Raw genomic sequence first — 13,742 nt, forward strand, 5'->3', positions numbered from 1 at the left:
AACAATTATCACAATGTACTGTAATAAAAGTTATGTGACTGCTCTCTCTTTCTCTCAGAATACCTGGCATTTTCCATTTAATATTCTTGGACCATGGTTGACTGTGGGTAAACCCAACAGTAGGAAGCAAAACCATGGGAAGAGGGGCGTGACTACTATATTAAATTTCTTAAAAATTACATTAAAATCAAGGTGACTTTGGCTAATAACATTATATAAATTTCATGTGTACAACATTATAATTTGATATCTATGTAGTCAAATGCATGCCTACCACCCAAAGTCTAGTTTCCTTAGGTTGCCACATATTTGACCCATTTTACCTACTTTGCCTTCCCCCACACCCCCTTTCCCCTTGGGTAAATCAGCATTCTGTTATCTGTATCTATGAGCTTATGTTTTTAGTTTGTGTGTTACTTTTTTGTTTCATATTCCTTAGATGAGTGAAATCGTATGGTCTTTGTCCTTTCCCGACTGACTTATTTCACTTAGCATAATACCCTCAAGATTCACGCATGGTGCCACAAATGGCAGGATTTCATCCTTTTTATGGCTGAGTAGTATTCTGCGCTCTGTGTGTGTGTGTGTGTGTGTGTGTGTGTGTGTGTGTGTGTAACCACGTGTTCTTTATCCATTGCCCTGTTAGTGTACAGTTAGGTTGTTCCCATGCCTTGGCTATTGTAAATAATGTTGCAATGAAGATAGAAGTGCAGATATTTCTTTATGAATTAGTGTTTTTCATATTTCTTTGGTAAATGCCAAAAAGGGAATGGCTGGATCATATGTATTACATTTGATGTTCACGTGATCCCGAATTTGGCTCATTGGCTCTTCTTCAAGCTGGTTCCTACTATGTCCTATTAAGACACACCATACACCTTCCAGTGCTTCTTTGTTTTCTGGAACAAGGTGTCCCAGGTCCATTTTGTCTTTTCCCTGTCTGAGACCTCCCATTGTAGAAGTTTAAACATTTTATTTTTATTTTGTACTTGATTAGAATAGGGAGCTGTATTTAAGAAAGTGCTTCCAAAGCTGAATCTCAAGTATTCATGTAACATTTACTCTCTACTCTGTCTGCGAGGATGTACTCTAAAGGCCAATGAGATTCATGCAGAGAAGTCATTCCATATCTTAAGAAGCTTAGTCTCTAATAGTTGGGGATAAGACAAGTTCACAAATATTTTAAATACAAAGAGAACATGGTTGTTTTGATGAGCGAGAGCAAGCAATTCTGTACCATTCAGTGGAAATGAGATTCCTCGCATTGGGGAGTTCGAGAAGAGCTTTCTGGGAATCAGAGGATGGGTCGGTTTCAACAGGTAGTGAGTGGGGTGCGTGCCTGCTTGGGATTGTTGCTCACAGAGTGAGGAAGAGGGTGTTTGGAGAGTAAAATGGTCCATTCAGCTCACACAGGGAACTGGCAGGAAGTGACGCCTGAGGGAACCCGAAGGGACTGTATTGTTTGGTGAAGATGCGCGTTTCTGTGCAGTGAGGTAGGCAGTAGGGGAGCAGTGTTTTGGGGTGTAGATTCTGAGACTGTCCATCTCGGGATGTTTTTCACCTTTACTATCCGCTCCTCCTCGCACCCTGCCCTTGTCTGGTTTTGCGACCCTAACCCCTCTTACTCCTGGGAAAAGGCTCTTCTCTTTGCGTTGTTAAATGTTTCTTTCCTACTCGTTCCTTTGCCTGGGTCTACAGACATCCTAATATTTTTCCCCCTCTCTTCTCTCTTCCAGCTTCGGTGTGACTTTTTTTCCTTTTCTTTTTCACCCCCTTCTTCCGAGAGTGACACCGGTGTGTTGTGTCTGTTTGGTTACCCGTTTACTCCTCCTGCCTTTGCTACCCTGTTCAGGCTGCCCTCTCCGGTCCCCAGCCCCCCACCCAGCCTCCTTACCATCAAATTCCAGCGTTCTCTCCCTCTTGAAAGCTCTAAGTGGGCTGGGCTCTTCCTCCTCCTTCTGCGCCATCACTGTGGCTCATGGCTTCAACGCCCGTCTGTCCCTGGCCGCCTTCCCTCCCTTTGCAGGCTCCGCCACACCACAGATTTCACCAGGGATGGGTGTCAGACCTGCACTTCCCACTCCTCCCCCCCTCCGGGGCCCCAACCCCACACTGCCGTGTCTGGTGGGTGGCCCTGCAGTTCAGGGGGCTGTGGCATGCAAAGCCCTCAGCCAAGGGCCTGCCTCATGCTAAGCAGTCAGTAAACAGTACCAGCTATGACAAACTTGCTGGACATTGATCAAAATATTAAATTTGATCTCTTCACTCTACTAGCCAGTGCCTTTTTCCATATTCTTTATGATGAAAGTCACTCTCCTGGTCACTTGGATGACAAACTGCATGCAAGTTTTCTTTTCTCCTTTTTTTTCCTCCCTCAACACCCAGTACGTTACGGATCTATGGTATTGCATGGTCTCTAACTGCATGTAACACCTCCTCCTTCTCCCAGTCCCTCTGCTCCCAATCTGGTTCAGTTTCTTCTTTTTGAGCCTCTCACTGGTTGTGCCACAGGACCTGGTATCTTGAAAGGCCACTCCCCCAGCTTTGTCGGATACGCAGCTGCCAAGGGATCGTCTCGGCTCCCTGGCGATCGTTCCTTTCCCTGGTATTCAGCTCTGCACGACGTTCTCTCGCTTTGTTTCCAACTTTATTCCCGCGGCCCTTTTCCCCCTCTCCGGCCGCCTGGTGTGCAGCCTCGCCCAGCACACCCTCCAGGAGGGGGCTCGCTCGCCCTTGCAGCTCCGTCACCCAGAATGCCCTCATCCCACCTGCCTCTGCCCAGTCAGGATAGGCAGGGCTGCCCCGTGGGAGCAAACAATTCTAGACTCTCCGTGGCTCACACCGTCAAGGTTACTCCTTGCTCAGGTTTCAAGTTCCCTGGCCTCCATGCACTGGCAGGAGGACCCTGCTTGCATCTGGAATGTGGCTGGTCAGAAGGGCACGGGGAAGGGAGCACGGGACCTGGCCGTCAGCCCTCTGCTCACGTTCCCTTGGCCACAGCCAGCCCTGCGGCGGTGCCTGACCTCTGGCGGTGAGGAGGCGTCATCCCACGTGCACTGAGGGGTGGCCTGGGCCACCGACCACCACCGACAGGCGTGCCCACCCCCCCACCTGACCCTCAAGGCCTCTCTGACCTGTCAGCCCAGCCCTTTTATTTGACTGGATTCCAGTCAGCTCTCCCCATCAGTTCTTAGTGTAGAGTTTTACAATCTGGGCTCAGAAGTGGATGGTTTGTGGGGTACACAGAGGAGCATGGAGGCAGGGTGGCCAGGCACGGGCGCGCGTGCTAGTCCAGAGAGGCTGGAGCAGGGCCTGTGCTCTGCCGGCCGTGAGACAAGGAGGGGCTCCTGACTCCGAGGCCATATGTGTCCTGGGCACGGGGAGAGTCCCAGGCATGGGAAGAGTCCTGGGACAAGGAAGCATCGTGCATCAGCAGGAAGAAGGCGGAGGTACCTTAGAGTCCTGTTCCTTTGTGGCTCTTTGCCACCAGAGTGAAGTCCCAACACTGGGCTGTGGTGCATTCACTTTGAAAATCAGTTGTCACGAGGCTTTTGAATCACAAAAAGAATGCCTTTCAAAGGTTGTTCTCAGAAGGACTTGAATGTTGCTTTTCTTGAAGCGTTAGAAGTCACCTGTTAGTGTTTCAGGTAAACTACAGATGGGCTGGATGAAGATGCCTCTTCCCTGCCCCGGACAGGTCCACACATACACATGCAGCTGCTGTCGATTAGATTACGCTCCTGATTCTGAGCTGTGGGTCTCAGCCTCACTGAAGTGAGTGGGCTGTTGGGGGTGGAGGTGGCTGTCTTAGCATCGTTCTTCTTGGCTTCTGCCCCTTGGTGAGGCGGACAGCTACTGGTGACACTGTTGGACCTGGAGAAGCTCAGATTCTGCTGAACTAGTGCTCTTTTATGTTCATTCTGGAAGAACCTGCACAAGCAAGCTACAGCTCCATTTAAGCAAGTGTTCGCAGACAGTTGGTGCTTGAACTAGCTCAGCACCCACAGGCCCCGCCCCCACCGGCGGGAAAGCAGAGTCAGTGACCCCATGCCTGCAGTGGGGTCCCTGCCTCCAGTGCCCCAGAGTTTCAGGAAGTCAGTTTCATCTCTTGTAAAACACTTTTTTGACTTTCAGAAAAAGATGATGCTTTGTGATACAACTATACTCTTAAAATGGGACTTAGATTTGCCTAATCTTTATTGGGGGCCGGGTGCTGAGCACCGTCCTTGGAGGAGGCAGAGCTGCAGGGCTGCAGGAAATGACCTGCCCAGGGTCCCTCAGTCTGTGTGGGGAAAGCCACGTCATTTCAGCATGGATTTTCGTCAACTACATTGAAAATGTCATCGACATTCAAGACCTATCTCAATATTTGTCTGGAGTAACTAGTGCAATGTAATACATTTTAAAAAATCTCATTTTAAAATAAATTTTTAAATGTTTTTCCCCAGATAACCTCTTTGTGACCAATCAGAACGGATACTATTGTCACTCTCAGACAAGCTTGGATCGAGCCCAGATTGACCTCAACGGCCGCATCCGGAATGGCAGTGTCTACAGCGCACACAGCACTAACTCCTTAAATAACCCGCAGCCCTACCTGCAGCCCTCGCCCATGTCCTCTAACCCCAGTATTACTGGCAGTGACGTCATGAGACCCGACTATGTCCCGTCCCATCGGCACAGTGCGCTGATACCCCCATCTTACCGCCCAACCCCCGATTACGAGACTGTGATGAAGCAGCTCAACAGAGGCATGGTGCACGCGGAGAGGCAGAGCCACTCGCTGAGAAACCTCAACATCGGCAACTCCTACGCTTACAGCAGGCCCGACGCTCTGGTCTACAGCCAGCCTGAAATCCGGGAGCACGCCCATTTTAACTCTCCCCAGTCGGCCCACTATCCGTTCAACCTGAATTACAGTTTCCACAGCCAGTCTCCGTACCCCTACCCCACAGAGAGGCGGCCTGTGGTGGGTGCCGTCAGCGTGCCCGAGCTGACCAACGTGCAGCTCCAAGCCCAGGATTACCCAGCTCCCAACATCATGAGGACTCAGGTGTATCGGCCGCCGCCGCCCTACCCATACCCGAGGCCGGCCAACAGCACCCCGGACCTGTCCCGCCACCTCTACATCAGCAGCAGCAACCCGGATCTCATCACCAGGCGCGTCCATCACTCGGTCCAGACGTTCCAAGAGGATAGCCTGCCGGTGGCTCACTCCCTGCAGGAGGTCAGCGAGCCCCTCACCGTGGCTCGGCACGCCCACTTGCAGAAGAGGAACAGCATCGAGATCGCGGGGCTGACTCACAGCTTTGAAGGCATAAGGCTCAAGGAGAGGACCATGTCGGCCTCAGCCGCGGATGTGGCCCCGCGGGCTAGCTCAGCGGGCTCCCAGCCAAATGTTTTCCCTGAAAGAACAAAACGAGAGACGGCCGAGCAGGAAGGCCTGAGATATGGTCACAACAAATCTCTTTCAGATGCCACCATGCTGATACACAGCAGCGAAGAGGAGGAGGATTTCGAGGAAGAAAACAAAGCACCGGCTGTGCTCTCCCCACGGGCACGGGAGCCCCGGGGCGGTTACTCCCAAGAGCCGCAGGCGGGCTACTCCTGTGCCTCCCTCGCTCCCGGCGTCGGCCCTCTGCACATCCTTGAGCCCAAGTCCCACCTCGCAGAGGCCGAGAGGAGGGGGAGGGAGGGCAGCCCCGTGCACGTGCTAGTGGAGGCCCAGCGGCCCAGGAGGGACGGGCTGCTCACCCCCTCCATGTCTGAGTCTGACCTCACCACGTCGGGGAGGTACCGGGCCAGGAGGGATTCTCTGAAGAAGAGGCCCGTGTCCGACCTCCTCTCAGGAAAGAAGAACATTGTTGAAGGCCTTCCGCCGCTAGGGGTGAGTGTTCGGTGTCAGGGGGGCCTCAGGCAGCCCTGAGCCACCCTCCAACCTGCGTTTTCTCGGCACCTTCTGCCCTCTGGGGGTCTTGTCTTGGACTCATTACTTCTGATGTTTCCAGCTTCTGTTTTAATGGTTTTTTTTACCCCCTCCACCCTCTTTACCATATTTTTGTCTTATTTGAACACAAAAGAATAGAAATTAATTAGATTTTAGTGGTCTTCCTGGAGATAATTAGCTGGTGACAGTGTAAATGTTGGAAGCTCTGTGGAAAGGGGTAGGAAGAATGAATGGGGTGCTCCAGCAGTGCAGTGGGAGGGAAAAGGGAGCTCAGGGCGTGTGACTTCAGCCCCAGTTGCTCTGTGAGCCTCCTGTTAACAACCCCTGGCGCTGGCGCCGCAGCCCAGGGCTGCGCTTGCTCTGTCGCCGGTTTGCTCGAGTGAAGTCTGAGAGCAGCGACCACGGAGTGTTCCTAATGTGTCTTTCTGTCAGAGTCGTGTGGCTACAGCTTCAGAGGCTGGGCCGTCATCGACGAAGGCTGGAACCTGATCCTGGAGTGGGGAAGATGGCACTTTGTCAGGAAAGCTCCAGGCCTCTTTAAAAGAAAGATTAAATGAACTGAGAATCCCAGGAAGGTCCCTTGCAGAGAGTATAGCTCTTTAATAATCAGTATAATAAATAACCATGAACCAAGTAAGCACGTCTTACTGCTTGGAAGCAAAATTAAAAGAACGCACATCCTCTCCAGCGGCCATTCCCGGCACGTCGTACCCAGCATGTCAGCTCCTTTACCTTGTCCACTTTACAACAGGCCTCTTGTTCCTGCAGATGAGGAGGTGGTCTCTGAGATATTAAGTATCTTTTCCAAGGTCACACAGCGAGGGAGGGACTAAACTGGAATTTTAAAACCCGTGTTTATCTCTGCAACCTGTTCTCTTATCTGGGGCACTGTTCTGCATTGAGTTATATTATATATAACATTTCGTTAAGTAGCAATTGCTTATCTAAGCCTCGCTATTCTCTGTCTTTCCACCAGATTCTTTTAACTTTGAGTCCCCAAGCTTTGCCAGGCATTGGTGGCCCTGTCACCTCAGTGTGTCGACTCTGAGTCGCCTTGCCTCGTGGCCCGTGCCCTCACTCCCCACGCCCTGCGCTCTGGCCAGCCTGACGTGATTGGCTGACCTCTCCGTTCTGTCTCCCAGTTGCTCCCCTTGTCCTGGCGGCTGGGACTCCTCGTCTCTGCCACACTCTGCAAATTCAGACCTGAGGGCCCGTCGCAGGTGTGGTTCTGGCCTTGAGTTTTAGATCCTCTGAGATGCTGTAAGCATCTTCATAAGTAGGGAAGAAAATTCACACACTATTGTGCTGATGAAATGGATACGTATACATAAACTAGAGCTCCTTACAATAGTGCTATGGATGTAAGTGTCTTTTAATGAATTTTGGTTTTGAATTTTAAGTTTACTTTCAATTTTTTTGGGAGGGTGGGGGAGTACATTCTTACGCTCCTAGCTGAACAGTAAAGGCCAATGTCTCAGATTGGCCGAAAATGCGGGCTCATAATCCGTGATTGAGGGTAGGAACAGGGTGTGGATGTGTCTTCCAAAGTAACTGTGCTTTCACAGTTAGTACTCTTCCCTTATTACATCAGGAACTATCCATCATATTTACGTGACCCGGATCTTTTCCCCAGATGATATTCATTTTGAGTACGGTCCAGCATTCCAGCCTACTGTCTCTGTGCGGTTTTCATGGGCCTAGCAAGTTCTGCTAAATATGAGGACTTTGATCACTTTGGTTCTCTAAAAACAAATTTTCCCTCTCACTGACTTTTAAGACCTACAGTATTAATAAAGCCAGGTGACTGGATCGTGCTGTTCCCATTCTTTTCCCATAAGGGATTCTCCTCACAGGAGCTGTGCGTGGGAGCTGTGGCCAGGGGAAAGGTGCAGGACCCGAGCGGAAGACCCACCTGAGTCCAGAGTTTGCCCCTTTTGTTAGTTCTCTGCTCCGTGGGGCAGACCCTTCCCGCACCAGAACCTCGGCTCCTCCCCCTGCCTCACAGGCACAGTCATCTCTGCTCCGCCCGCTCTGGCTTCGTGTGACAGCCTACATCAGGAAAGCCAGGAAAAACGCTGTCTGAATTCTATGATGCAGCAGAACAGATTTTAATGAAGGTAGTTTTTATTGTTCTGACACAGTTACCATCTATATATACAAGGAGGCAGCTATGTGACCTTGGACGAGCTGTTTAATCTCTCTCAGTTTTCTCTTTTGTGAAGGAAGATGACCTCAGGGAGTTGTTGGAAGGATAAAGTGAGGTCCTAGCACATCGCAAGTGCTCAAATTTAACTTATTACTGTGTGTTGCATCCCCACATTTAACCTACTTTCTTCCCAAGAATTGAAGAACTCAACCCTATTGCCATGATACTGTTTTAACTGTTACAACAAAGAAACTCAGTTCACACGTTAATGTGAATTAAGGTTTAGTATTAAAAACAGTGAAATAAATTGCAGACAAGCAGGAACACTTCAGAATTCTCCACCCATCTCCACCTCCAGGGACTTGATTGTTATCTGAGAAAGGTGGACTGGTTTGAGTGCTACATAAAGATTTACTTTTTGTTGCACCCTTAGTATTGTGTGGCGGTTCTCATCTAAGAAATCGCTGTGCAGGTTGCGCATTTAAAACCATGTGCTTGCACTCTAAGGGCTAAGTAAGAGCTATTGGAGGCTGCTTTTGATTATATGCCCCTTTCTTCAAATACTGGATTTAGAGCTGACCTTTTGGCCAATCAGCGTCATCCTGCATACCCATGCTGGGGCATGTGGAGCAACCTTGTACTCGCTGGTGAGAACTGACCGTTAAATGATCAGGACTCCTGTGATTCCATCGATGTTACATTGGCAGTTTGAAATTGGCCATGGTGGGAATATCTGCACCGTAAGAACTGGCAGACTTTGCAGATCAGAACTTCCCCCACTGGAGAGCCAGTTGCAAACATCTCACCATTTTTTGCATACATTAGAAACAAAATTTTCGCCGGCGCAGCAACCTTTTAGTCTCTCGCCCTCTGTTTCTCTCTCCCTCCCACTCCCTCCCTCCCTCCCAGGCTGGTAGAGCTGGTTTCATTTATGAGGCAGCTGAGCAAACCATTTCTTTTAAAATGGGGCTGCTCTTGTTATAAACTTGTAGCTTCCAAGGAGGTATGGAGCATCCAAGGACACTTAGCATTCTTGGGCTATTTGCCTTAGAGAAGAAAGCCATTTGCTTTAAAAATGCGCTCAGGAACACCTGTTCTCAGGAGCCAGCTTCCGTCGATGCGCTCACTCTCCTACGCCTGACCTTCCCGGTGTCATGATGGAGCTCTCAGCTCCATCTTACTGTCCTGGTTTAAAAACACGGCCCTTCTGAGAGGTGGGGTGATCCAGTCCAGGCTGCACAGTCTGAAATGCAATGTAGGACGGAACAGAGGACACCTCCTTTCTTCAGAATGATTTAAAGGGCTCATTTCCATTTCAAAAAAAAGACAAACACCAAAGCTTATTGCAATCATCTGATTGTACTAAAGCCCCTTTTTAAGGACAGCAGCTGACTTTTTTGGCCTGCCCTGTTTTGAAATTTGGGGGTTCTGGTGTGGGAATGCTGTCTGCTTGGAGCCTCACCTTCCATTACAACAGCACCCCGAAACCAGCTGCATTTCAAAACCACCTTCTATCTGGGAGACGTATCAGGGCCTTGGCCTTGAAAGGAAGGCCCTCCTCCCGATGCCTGTCCCACGACTGTGGGTGTGTGTGGGAGGAGTGTGCTTTCTCCTCACTCAGCTTCCAGCCTTCACTCCGGTTTTGAAGGTGTCTTTCCAAAGGTGTTGTACTGGTGTATATTTCATATACACATATCCGTATTTTTCTAGGGTATGAAAAAGAGCCGAGTAGATGCCAAAAAAATGGGTCCTCTCAAGTTGGCGGCCCTGAATGGCCTCTCGCTGTCTCGCCTGCCTCTGCCCGACGAAGGGAAGGAAGTGTGTGCCAGAGCCACCAATGACGAGAGGGTACGTACGCGGCGGAGCTGTGTGCCCCCTTGGGGACAGTGGGGAAGCTGCGACAGGGCTGCTTCCTGAGGTCACAGTAACTTTCCTAACACGTTTAGTACATGAGTGGTAAGGAATTTTGTAATCTGGACTTTAAAATAGGGGCAGATTTATAGCTACTGTCTTCATAGATCATTTCTGACTAGAATGTTCTCTTCCCCCTCCCCCCCCCCCATGTTGTTCTTTACCTTCTCCCAGCCCCCTGTGGCAGCCTCGATTTTTGATGGCCTTAAAGCCAGAGGGAATCTGCAAATGCACATGAGTGCACACAGGAAAGAAAGCAGACATTGGGTGCTTTCGCTGTACTGAAAGTTTACCTCAGTGGTAGGCGATTAATGAATTTTTCAAAACTTCCTTTGTGACCAAGACAGGCATGAATTATGCTAAGCAAGGATTAATTTGCTTACAACTGGATCCTGGAAATGGTTTCCAGTATTTACTATTATTTTCAGTTTTTAATATAATTATAGATTATAAAATTGAAGCATTTGTTAACAGATGTTAGAATTGATTATCCCATTCTAGGATTTATTATTCTCCAGGAGAATTTTCTCTTTCATGGGAGTCACGAAACTGACCATAAATTTAGAGAAAATGAATTCGACAGGTTGCTTTAGGCCATTTTTCACCTTTAAACAGAACTTTGCATTTATCTCTTACCAATAAGATTACTTCATTTGTTATTGTTGTGGCTTGGTAAAAGTTTAACTTTGGTTTCAGTATTAGATAATGCTAGACTTTAAACAGAAAACAAGATTTCAAATGTAAAATCAAAGTGCAGCTGCAGCATGTGACTATATTCATATTATTCCACATATTCTATTTTACAGTGTAAAATTCTGGAACAGCGGTTAGAACAGGGAATGGTATTCACAGAATACGAAAGAATTCTTAAAAAACGTCTGGTTAACGGCGAATGCTCAACGGCACGACTCCCTGAAAATGCAGAAAGAAATCGATTCCAAGATGTGCTTCCCTATGACGATGCCAGAGTGGAGTTGGTCCCAACCAAAGAAAACAACACTGGTTATATCAACGCATCACATATTAAGGTGAGAGGAACATTTAGAATAGTAAACGGGACATGAAGTTTTGAGTGAAGTTACAAGGCTGTTGGGATTATACTCATGTTTGTATTCTAAAAATACGCTAGTTATGAACCAGTTTCATCCTGTTAGTTAGAAAGTCCACACATCAGGGCTGGATAGAAAGTGTCTATCAACAGAGCCAAAGTCATGTTTGCTCTCTCCATGCACGTGGTGAACAACTCTGCCCCAGCAGTGTTTGTAGGATTTGAAGCCTTTACTTGTCCAACGTTAGAACTGTCCCGTTCTAAATCTGAAGATTTCTTTCACGTGCTTCTGAGAGAATTTACAAACTAGAATTGATTTTTTTCTCATGACAAACCTACGTGCATTTTTATGTAACAGAAGTCTTTGGGTTTTTGGTGTTTTCACCAGAGCTTTTTCCCACGGTGGTGCCATTCGTTCTCTTTGCCTACTCACTGTGATCACTTTTAAACATTATTTTGTCCTTTGAAGAAGTAGCGCCACTTTTTTCCTGGAAATAGTATCATGCCACTTCACTGGGGTAACGTTGCACCGTTAAAATGGGAAGAGGGATGGTTCACAGCAGGGAGTGAGGGGAGCCAGCCGCTCTGCCGTCTCCATTGCTGCATATGGCGTTCTGCTGGCGGGGGGGGGGGGGGGGGGGGGGGGTCCGTTCCTTACTGTGGGAGGAGAAATTTCCTTCTAGCGCTTGAATGAGTTCGTACCTATGGTCAGGTGTTGTTTTTCTTTTCCCACATTTTAGTTAGTTTGCAAGTGATTTGTGATGAGAGCAGTTTCACACACGAGGCTTTCTAGAGACCTGGCGACCTGCCTGTGAACGGCAGTGCCCTTCCTTGGTGGTCCCTGGCGATCTGTGCACGTGCTTCTTAACACAGCACAATCTTCCTACAAAGCAGGCATTTCTTTGGAAAAACTCATTCAGTCCTTCCTGTTCGGATGGATAAGAATCGAACAGTGTTGTATTATAGTTTCATGGTGGTGTTTCAGAGTCTTCAGAGGCAGCCTGAAGAATGGTGGAGTTGGAGCTTCTACACACTGTCCCGTGTGGGGCGTCCTGGTGTTTAGCTCCAAATAAAGAAATGCCGACACCTTCCCCTGAGGCTCCCGTCAGACCCTGCTCCCTGGTTCTTGTTTGCTGTGTAACTGGTGCCACCCACGGCGCCCGCGTGAGAGGCTGCGGGTTGTGACCAGGGCCGGGTGGCCTTAGGGAGGGCGTGGGCAGAACAGCGCCTGGCCCGGGCTCCACGTTCGGTGGGCGCTCAGGAAAGCCACTGCGGTCGGTAAGGACGCGCGCTGCTGAGCTTTAGCGTAGATCTCCTGACTGCATTAACGATCAGTGCAGACTGTTCTCCCGGAGGGCAAATCTGAAGGGGAAACTTAGTGTCACTGTGGAGGGCGATCTCCACTCAGGTCAGCGGTGAGGCTTCCTTATGTCGGAAGATTATTTTCTCCTAGAAATCTGACATTTAACTTAGGTTTTGGCTTAATAGCTAATACTTTTTCTGGTATGTTGAGTTCCTCGTAAGGGGAAATTTTGTTTGAAATTTGGGAGACTGTGATGTTGATACTTGATTTTATGAGAAGAACCACAGCAACAGCAATAACAAGTACGTACTGAATACCGATTATGTTCAAGGCACCGTATGTATTGACTGACTGAGCTCCAGTAACAACCCCATGAGGGTAGATAATTTATTTTAGCATGGGAACTGACATACAGAGAGGTTAAGTGAATTGCTCCAGGTCACATAGACGCTACATGAATTCAGTGCGTAAGTTTATGAAGACATCAGTAATGGAAGTTGTACTAAGAAGGAAAAAGAATTAGATGAAAGCCTTTCTTTATTCTGAAAAACTTAGTTCACTTTTTGGTATCACCACAAACAAACGTACACACGTGCCTATGTACATGCATGTCTTGTACATATACACATACTAATTTTTTCAGTCTCTTCTCATCCTAGGTCTCTGTCAGCGGAATTGAATGGGACTATATCGCCACACAGGGGCCCTTACAGAACACGTGTCAGGACTTTTGGCAGATGGTGTGGGAACAGGGAATTGCGATCATAGCGATGCTGACAGCAGAGGAGGTCAGTCCTCATTTCTCTTCATCGATTTTTCTCAGCCTCAGATGAAAAGTCAGTGTTAATCATGGGGGGAATCCTGACCTTTCGAGAACGAGGCGGGTGGGGATGGTGACGCTGAATTTCAGACGTGCGGGCTGTGGGGCGGGGCAGGCGGCGCCGGATCTTGTGCTGCGTTCTGACTGTGTACTTGTCTTCCACAGGAGGGCGGGAGGGAGAAGAGCTTTAGGTACTGGCCGCGACTGGGTTCCAGGCACAATACTGTCACCTACGGAAGGTTTAAGATCACAACCCGCTTCCGCACGGACTCCGGCTGCTACGCCACCACCGGCTTGAAGATGAAGCACCTGCTCACGGGGCAGGAGCGGACGGTTTGGCACCTGCAGTACACAGACTGGCCCGAGCACGGCTGCCCGGAGGACCTCAAGGGCTTTTTATGTGAGTGTCGCCGTCCCCAGCACAGCCTCCGCCGGGGCTGTTGCGTCAGCCACCGAGGGGTGACTGACGTTCCTGAAACACGTCCTCCGTGTTGTCTTACATAAACTTCAGACTCGTTTTAAAGAAAGACTTTAAGAGTTTAGAGGAGGCTTAATGGGAGGTTTTTA

At 48.9% G+C, this 13,742-nt stretch overlaps 1 protein-coding gene across 1 annotated transcript in view; it reads left to right on the plus strand.

The window, feature by feature from the left end:
- The window catches only part of PTPN21 (protein tyrosine phosphatase non-receptor type 21), a 61,626-nt gene that overhangs the window by 44,929 nt on the left and 2,955 nt on the right, over positions 1-13,742 (plus strand). Inside the window, exons 13-17 of the mRNA XM_054567181.1 lie at positions 4,449-5,887; positions 9,804-9,941; positions 10,811-11,032; positions 13,015-13,143; positions 13,341-13,575. Coding sequence (XP_054423156.1) covers positions 4,449-5,887; positions 9,804-9,941; positions 10,811-11,032; positions 13,015-13,143; positions 13,341-13,575 — 2,163 coding nt within the window. The remainder of the gene's footprint in view (positions 1-4,448; positions 5,888-9,803; positions 9,942-10,810; positions 11,033-13,014; positions 13,144-13,340; positions 13,576-13,742) is intronic.

Source organism: Pteronotus mesoamericanus, unplaced genomic scaffold, assembly GCF_021234165.1.
Source record: "Pteronotus mesoamericanus isolate MK-2021 breed Mesoamerican mustached bat unplaced genomic scaffold, CSHL_Meso_final contig_182, whole genome shotgun sequence".
In the NCBI taxonomy this organism is placed as follows: Eukaryota; Metazoa; Chordata; class Mammalia; order Chiroptera; family Mormoopidae; genus Pteronotus; species Pteronotus mesoamericanus.